Source organism: Neocloeon triangulifer, unplaced genomic scaffold (genome assembly GCF_031216515.1).
Source record: "Neocloeon triangulifer isolate White Clay Creek 2 clone unplaced genomic scaffold, ASM3121651v1 ptg000003l, whole genome shotgun sequence".
Lineage (NCBI taxonomy): Eukaryota > Metazoa > Arthropoda > Insecta > Ephemeroptera > Baetidae > Neocloeon > Neocloeon triangulifer.
In genome coordinates, this window is record NW_026775546.1 from 3,840,762 (window position 1) to 3,848,939 (window position 8,178).

Here is an 8,178-nt window from a genome sequence, read left to right on the forward strand (position 1 = left end):
CATGCTTGAAAATTTTTTGCATTATTTTAGCTTCTATTGGTATGCATTAATGTTTGTTTTTTCGCTTTTGTGCGTTGCGTTTTGCGTTCTTGCGGTTGGCTGTGTTTTATTTTATGAAAAGTAAAATCAAAACAAGCAGCAATTCTTTTAAGCAAAATCAATATTTTTTTTATCTTCTTTTGAGTGTGGTTAGAACAAGATGTGAGCAATGATCTCTAAAGGATGTCCTAAATGCAAAAACCAAGTGAGATAAAACAACAAAATTATATTGCTTGAAATAAATTTCTAAATGTTTTAGGTGGCTGTAGCTTGCAAAGCATGCCCTTGCGGTCACATTTTCTTCACGGCTCGTAACAGAGCACGAACCTTTGATAATTTATTGGTGGCCTCAGCCGGTGCATCAGGAGAAATTCAGGGGCAGCGACGAACGGAAAGAGTGAAGAGGGAAAAACCCAAGTTCTACGACTCTCTGCAATATGAAAACAAGCTTAAAAAGGTAAATTTAAAATAATGTTTGCGAACCATAATTTATTAAAAAAAAAATAAATAAAATTTAGCGGAGAAAGCCAAAAATCACTCAGCCTGTGTACGAAGAGGAAAAAGACGAGGAAGATGAAGACTCTGATCCCAAGGGAAAGAAGAGGCGAATAATTAAAAAAATTGAAGAGGATGAAGATCCAATGGTCAACTTGCCGAACGAGAAGTTGCAACAATGTTCCATAGAGCTAGCGGAGCTCAATCGCAAAATTTTTTCAGTATCATGGAAAGCTTGAAATTTTTGTAGTGCTTATTCAAAACTTATACTTGGTCAATATTCAATAAATAATTACAAAGATCTCTCTTAAAAATTGCTCTTATTTATTCCAAGATAGGTGCATCAGATCTACAATTATTTTAAATATTTATAATATTTATATACTGGGAATGTGGCACATTCAAGGCTTAATATGCAAAATACTAACATAAATATATATCAAGATAAAAAATAGATAAAATACTTCCAGCAGCAAATAAAAACATTAGCTATAAATTCTCAGGTCAAAATAATTTCAAACTAGCTCCCAATCACTATCCGCGGCAGCTGTCTTTGGCTCGTGAAGGAATGAAAATACTTTTTGATTGTGCACAATAATCCTGCCTTCCTGGTCAATTGCTGAAATCTTATCATCTGCCGAAACTAAAAAAAAAAAAAATTGTAAAAATTATGTATTATATTGCTAGTAAATATTAGCGCAAGGTACCAGTTATGTAAGTAGCTGTCCCGGGCAGCTTCTTCCAGTAATCGCCAGTAAAATTGACTTCGCTGATGCCGCATCTGCGGTAAATTTCTCCAGTTGGTGTGAGAACCCAAACGCCGGTGGCGCTGAGGGTAAGATTGACTGCCTCCACCCCTGGTACAACCACCCATCGTGATCCTAATGGGAAATCAGGAAACACAGCTTCGCGGACGTAGACGTTGTTTTTATTGTCCAGAGCCCAAACCATGTACGTCGAGCATCCAGCAAAAACCTTTCAAAAATAAAATTATGCAAAATTTACATGTTAAAAAAAATAATGTTTTTTACCTTTAGAAAATGGATGTCCTCGGAACTCTTTGGCTCGTCCTCAACTTGAATCCAACACGGCGAAAAGTCGCAGGCCTTCAATGCATGAGCCGATCCAACAGTCATGAAAACAGATCCATTTGTATCACAAGCCCAGATTGTGTCGATTCCACAAGAAATGAAGTCAAAGTGATTAGTGGACTCTGCCGAAAAAATACAAATAAATATTGTATTTAAAAAAAGTAGACTAAATAATATTACTTATTTGGGCCAGATCTAGTTCCTTCCAGCCACTACCAGCAGTATTTTGTTCACTCAAACCTTGCCTAATCAAGACTCGGCCCTCAAAGTCCAGGACCCAAAGTGAGTTCAACAGTGAGGACATGCACATAATTTTTCTACTGCTAGCTTGAGGAACAGCCTGGAAATATATAATTATATTTTTTTTTTCAATAAGACGTAATATTTTTTTGACAAATAAATTACATAAAAAAGCTGCGAATCTGGCCTTGAACAATAGAGATCGCCTTGAGAGCTCAGGTACCAAAGTTGTCCAGCTCCATCACAAGAGCCTTCAGCTGAGATTTCATGCCATCGCACTGCTAGTTCAATAGGATGAACTATGTCCCACTTATGACCTGTGACAAATAAACAAATCGTGACATAAAAAAAATAATTATTTCTATTATGTTGAAAATCTGTATATTGTAAAATTGTTTTGAATATCAAATCTTACCCATGAATTCTGAATTATTCATGTGAATCAAAGAAGAATTCTTGGTCGCTACCCAAATCGAAGTGTCCGTTGCAGCAACTAGTAACTCTCCCTAAAATTATATTTACATAATAATTTTTTTCTTAACAAATCTGCTCATCTTACAGTGACATTAATATTATCCTCTGAAATAGGTCTTGGCAAGCCTCCATTGACAAGCACCTGCCACCACGAAGGCGCCTGTTTAGGCAGTTCTCCAGAGTGAACAAGGGCGTCGAAAGAGAAGTAAAGGGCGTTGCGTCTATCGAGCACCCAGCCAATGGTGAAATAGCCCATGGGCACCGTTTTCATGCTCAGGGCCGCAGCAAGGACTGGTTCACCGTTTGGGGTGGCGATTCGTAGCCAGTGAGTGCCGGACGGTTGGGCTTCGGACACGCAAGCCCTTTGCCACAGTTGGCCACAACCAGCAGACACAACCCAGATTGAGTATCCTGAACATGTGACCCTTGCCACTGGAAAGTCACTAGGGATGCTGATGACCCCGTTTTCCCCTGAAATTTGTTATAAAATAATTATAAATAAATAATTGTTATAAAATATATAATAAAAAAATAATTGTTATAAAATATATAATAAAATAAATAATTTGTTATAGAAAATTTCCTATTCCATAGAAATATTAATCCTATAAAAATTACCATGGTATTGAAGTGAGCAGTCAGCAGTCACAACCCAGGCAGCTCCACTTTCAGTCACAGCCAAAGCTTTGACTCCTCGAACCTCCTGCGCCCAATTCTGCTCGACGAAAGGATTTTCTCGGCTACAATTTGCCCGGAAAGCCACTCCTCTGTGCACCCTCCACACAACCTTTCCATTGGGGGTGGTTTGCACCTCCTGTGCGCGCCACTCACTTTCTCGCCACTTTAGTTCACCGTTGCAGCTGGTGCTGAACTTGATCGAGCCGTGAGGGCCAATGCAGCAGACGAACCACTTGTTGACCCAAAGATTCGAAACAGGCTCCAGGAGGCTGAACTGAACCCAGCGTTCTACAGTTTCAGTGGCTGACGACTGCTGCAGGGGGTGGATTCCAGTGACAGGCAATAAAGTAGAGGTACTCGAATCCAAGCTCATTTGCTTGGAACTTGAGGAGAAAGAACGTTCCTTCCGCACAAGGGGTAGGACTGATGGTCTGACGGGAGTTGTTTCTTTGCTCCCGTGGACTGATTTGTTGACAATTTCACCCTGAGGTGTTGTTGCTCCTCCAGGGTTAAGGAGATCACGCAAAACTGGCATTACCTGGAATCAAAATTTCAAAATAAGAAAATGCAATAATAAAATTTTTGTACTGCTAATTATTTTGATTCGTTTTCTCCAAATCAAATTTTTAACATACCTCAGCTAATTTTGACTCCTTGTCAGCAACATCTCTTTCAATAGAGTCAGGACTTCTTAGGTCAGGCAGCGGCAAGGGTCTGCACGGCAGCCCAGTCAAAATATCGTCAGGCGAAAGTCTCAAAACTCTGCTGGAAAGATCCTCATGCTCATCTCCGAAGCTCTCAGACCCAGATTCTGTGTCTGAAGGTGGTAGGACGTGGCGCACTTTCTTCTTTCTGCGTCCCTTGTACAAAACCTCCTCGAACTCCTGCTGGCCGATGGGCTCCAATTTCCTCGGGGTGCTCTCCAAAAGTGCCAAGTTGAGTTTCGTGTCTGGCGGAAGAGCCACGATCGGAGGCAGTTCGACCGCCTCGGTGGCCAAAACTGCTTCCTCTTTTTGTTTCTGTCCTGATTGGAATGGCGATGACAGAGTGGTAAGTATTTTATGGAATGGTATTTTGTTGGTGAAGTCTTTGATGGATGAAACGGCCGTTGCGGCCATCGGCGCCTCGGAAGGTGACAGAACTGGCTGTTCACTGCAGCCCTTTTGCTGGCCCGAGGAACTGACCTCAGGGTGGCAGGCAAGTCGCACCAAGCTGCGTTTGCCTTCGAGGACGAAAATCTCGTCTTTGGTGACTGCAAAGTCGAGAATGCTGCGGAGCTCGTCGGCAACAGCTACCACAGTAATTGACTCAGGGTCAAGGACGTAAAGGTCGTTGCCAGAGCAGGTGACCAGCAAGTGCTCTTTGTAAACCACCAGCCGACCTAACTGCTGGACTAAAGGATGAGTCACATCCTAAAAATAATTTAATATTTACTAATCCAAATAAATTTTTTTTTCCAACAACAGGGATTTTCTATTTAATTTCAAAATATATTTAACAAAGCAAAAATTTAATACATTATTTATCCATTCACATGATATTTAATTTCTGTATATAAGCATACCTGATCATTTCCAGTTCCCTCAGGAAATGAGAGGCTCCGTGAGCGCAAAATATGAGGTGGAGCGGGGTTAACAAGTTGCACTCGAACTTGAGGATTCAACAAAGCATCCTATTTGAAGATGAAATTAAAATTCAAAATCTAACATCACCATAAATTAATCACATACTTTGAAGATGAGAGTTTGCTGCACAGTTCCTTGTCGGTCAGCTACCCAGATTCTCAATCCTGGTCTACCGGTGTAGATCACTTCTTGATTTGGGAGGCCATTGGGTGAGGCACAAAAAGTGGCTCCCAGCTGGCCCAGTCTAAATGAAAATTAATTAAATTATTTTACAAAATTCAAGTGAATAAAATTTTTACCTTTTCCGTTCTCTCTGCCCAACTTGTGAAATGTTCTGGGGGTCGTCAGGGTTGCAGATTACAGTCCGCAACATTGAAGAGACTAGCAGAATTTGGTGGCAGTAGCTCAGCTGCACTATTGAGAATTTTTCATCGAGTAATTCCATAGACTTGCTTAAATGCTGTCAAAATAATTATTGTAAGTTTTGTGTATCAAAATTGGTCATTGCGAACAAACCATGTAAAAGTCCAACTTAGTCAGAACTATCAACCCATTAATATCACCACTGAACAATTTCATTCCGTTGAGACTCCACTCCAGGGCTGTGATTTTGCTGCTGTGCAGTCCAGAGACACAGTAACGTTCAATCTGAAAAACAATATATTGTATTATGAAAATAAAATAAAAAATCAATAATATAATTTATTTTTCAAAAAACTGAGGAATACAAATAAATTATCATTAAACTTACTTGTTTGATCTGCGAGGGCAATCGAGGTACTTTGAAAATACTGACAATTCCAGCGGCACTCCCAGCGGCCACCAAGAAGTCGACGGTGGACACCAATCGGACACAAGTAATCGAGTCGACCAAATTCTGATTGCCAAAAAGAAAACGTCAGTGAAAATGACACAAGTTTATTTTGAATGTGGCTCACCTCGCATTTAAGTCGCTCCATATGTCCTGTCCTGCGGTCATACCAGAGGACGAGGCCGTGGTCGGTGCCAATGGCGATGAACTCTGGCAGGACGTCAATGCAGGTGAGACACAGGTCATCCCAGAAGAGGCCGCGTTGGACTCTTTGCGGCACCTGCTGCAGAAGCGCCGTCAGCGGCGCCCACTCCCGAAGCATCGCCTTGCCGACTCACGCTCGCCGATTCGACAGACACCGCATTCGGCCTGGGATTTCCATCTGTCGGCGCTGCACCGCTATCCTCGGCGCTCAGACGGGTTCATTGATCCGCCATTGCAAAAAGTGGGCGTGGCAGACGAACACCTGCTTTGGTTTCAGCGGTGCTCACAGTGGCGCGAACTTTTAAAACTTTTCAAAGTTTTGCCTGGAAAGGAAACGACCCAAGGTCCCTGTGACTCGATGTTTTGCCATTTCATTTCCGTTTTTCCAGTTTTGGCTTCCACATTCTACGGTTATACTACTTGTTTTGCTGTGTTTCAGTTTAAAAGTTGGATCAAATAATTTAAAATGTTTCATTCCTTTTTGCTTGGTATCTCCATTATTTTCTTCCTTCAGGTATATTAAAAATTTATTATTCCAATTTTTATGATTATGAGTTCTTACAAATTGTATTCTTAAATAAATTCTTCACTTTTATTTTTAGATTGATGGGGAAGGTGTAAATGGAATTCATATGACGCGCTCCATGAAGTTTCAACAAGAATGCGCAAAAAATCTGGGTGCTTCAAAAGGTTTTTATTAGAAAATAGTAATATTTATAATAAATATATTACATTGATCAAAAACATAGAGGAATCCGAAAAGTTAAAGACAGTTAACTTCCAATACCAATATAAGGTAAATAGAAGAAAATATATAATTATGCTAATATGGAAACGTTATATTAATTAATTTTTAGTGCTACATGAAATGTGTGGCTGAAAAGTTTGAAGTGGTAACTATAATAGATTATTAACGTATCAACTTTTGATAATAAATAATTTAAAAATAAAAAAATACTTCGAAAAAGAAAAAATATATTATGTTTTTAGATGGTCGACGGAAAATTGAACGAACCGAAAATTGAAGAATATTTAAAACGGGCTGCGGGTGGCGATGAAACTAAGTTGGAAGAATACAAAAAGTCTTATGAAACTTGCAAGGATAGAAGTAAGAATAAACATTGTCTTTTTTATTTTTATTCGATTTAATTTTTTTTCAGCCGACCCTGATGCTTGCGAAACTGCAGGCAAACTTTATGAGTGTGGGAAGAATACTAACTCGGAGTTGCTTCAAGAGCTGGTTACTATCATATCCAGTGAGGTTAGTATTAAAATAATTAAATCAATTAATACAAATTTAATTGAAATATCCAAATCATAACTATTACCTTTTTAAATTTTAGGCAAATGCGGACGAGAGCAAAACGGAGTGAACTTTTTTATTGATGATACATACAATAATTTGTTAATTTAATTGGAAATTTTTCACAAAAAATTTAACAAATATAATTAGCGAAATAATTGGAAATGATATATAATTATTTTCATTGTTGGTGATTTTGGACCAAACAATGCATCGGGACAAAAGATTTCTAATGAAGGCAACCGGTCGGTCGTTAGTGCAGCGCGGGCTGCCTATCTAGAGTTCAGCAGGCGCTAACTCGTTTGGCCGTATCCATAGCAACTCTCTCGCTAACGATGGCACAAATCTACTGGTAATAACCGCGGTGGCTGGGATAATTTGCTTCAGTCTCAATTATAAAAGATGCGTCGGGTGGCTTTTGCCGTCAGGGCGATACAGCTGCACAAAGCTGCAATTAGCGAAAAGAGGAAGCCGTTGATGCCGTACGTGGTGGCGAACGCGGCTACCACGAACACACTCGAAGTCGCCTGGCAACTGACCGAGTCTCAGAAAAAAATGGTTGACACCAAAGGCATCAAATTCACGTGTGTCCTGCAAATTTGCGATCCGGAAACTCTGGAATGGGAATTGGTTTACAGGCGAGAAAAATTATTTCAAAAATCAAACGCACAAAAATATTATTTATATCTCTGAATCAAATTAATTAATTAAATGTTATAATTATTATCAAAAAAATCTTATTAAAATGCATTTAAGTTAATAAATTAAAATAATTCATCTTATATAACTTTATTTTTGAGCTATTTTTAATGAAAAATCATTTGCCCTACTATAGTTCTATCTAAAATAAAAAGGATTTTGCTTCAAATTTAAGTTTTTTAACGTTTTTGCAGAGGCTTTGAATGTAAATGCACAGCCGATGATCTCGCACCTTCCACCCTGTACCTGTTTCGACTGAAAGTTTTTGAAAAGAACGAGCATGAAGAGTCGAGCAAATGGAGCGAGAGCGTCTCGGGCCAAACGAGAGGCGAGTTTCTGCTATTTTCATCCATGAAATGTTATATATTTTTTTCTTTTTGCAGACGAGCAGCCGTCAGTGAAAAGTTTGCACAAGGAAATCGAGTTCGGTAACCATCAAGAAGTGAGCAGGATCTTGCAGTTAATGTAAGAAAAACACCTGGTCTTTTATATAAAAATATTTTTCCTTTCCAAAAATTT

General features: G+C 39.2%; 3 protein-coding genes across 3 annotated transcripts; 2 read left to right on the top strand and 1 right to left on the bottom strand.

The window, feature by feature from the left end:
• The first annotated feature begins 67 nt into the window (after positions 1–67).
• On the top strand, positions 68–853 carry LOC132205840 (UPF0547 protein C16orf87 homolog). Its single transcript, XM_059635163.1, has 3 exons — positions 68–244; positions 299–496; positions 558–853. The coding sequence occupies exons 1-3, from the start codon at positions 209–211 to the stop codon at positions 771–773; spliced, it is 450 nt and encodes a 149-aa protein (XP_059491146.1). The 5' UTR covers positions 68–208; the 3' UTR covers positions 774–853.
• Positions 844–5,882, bottom strand: LOC132205837 (tectonin beta-propeller repeat-containing protein 2-like). The gene is made up of 15 exons (XM_059635159.1): positions 5,581–5,882; positions 5,394–5,519; positions 5,159–5,290; positions 4,942–5,102; positions 4,748–4,886; positions 4,582–4,689; positions 3,653–4,429; positions 2,958–3,555; positions 2,425–2,810; positions 2,281–2,371; positions 2,031–2,182; positions 1,806–1,965; positions 1,566–1,747; positions 1,242–1,509; positions 844–1,177 (listed from the first exon to the last, which is right to left on the bottom strand). The coding sequence occupies exons 1-15, from the start codon at positions 5,773–5,775 to the stop codon at positions 1,050–1,052; spliced, it is 3,603 nt and encodes a 1,200-aa protein (XP_059491142.1). The 5' UTR covers positions 5,776–5,882; the 3' UTR covers positions 844–1,049.
• A 160-nt stretch (positions 5,883–6,042) lies between these two features.
• Positions 6,043–7,149, top strand: LOC132192805 (general odorant-binding protein 56a-like). Its single transcript, XM_059612937.1, has 7 exons — positions 6,043–6,171; positions 6,260–6,347; positions 6,407–6,453; positions 6,515–6,550; positions 6,648–6,765; positions 6,818–6,918; positions 7,001–7,149. Exons 1-7 carry the CDS (start codon positions 6,124–6,126, stop codon positions 7,028–7,030), a joined length of 468 nt encoding a protein of 155 aa, XP_059468920.1. The 5' UTR covers positions 6,043–6,123; the 3' UTR covers positions 7,031–7,149.
• Positions 7,150–8,178: the final 1,029 nt, after the last annotated feature.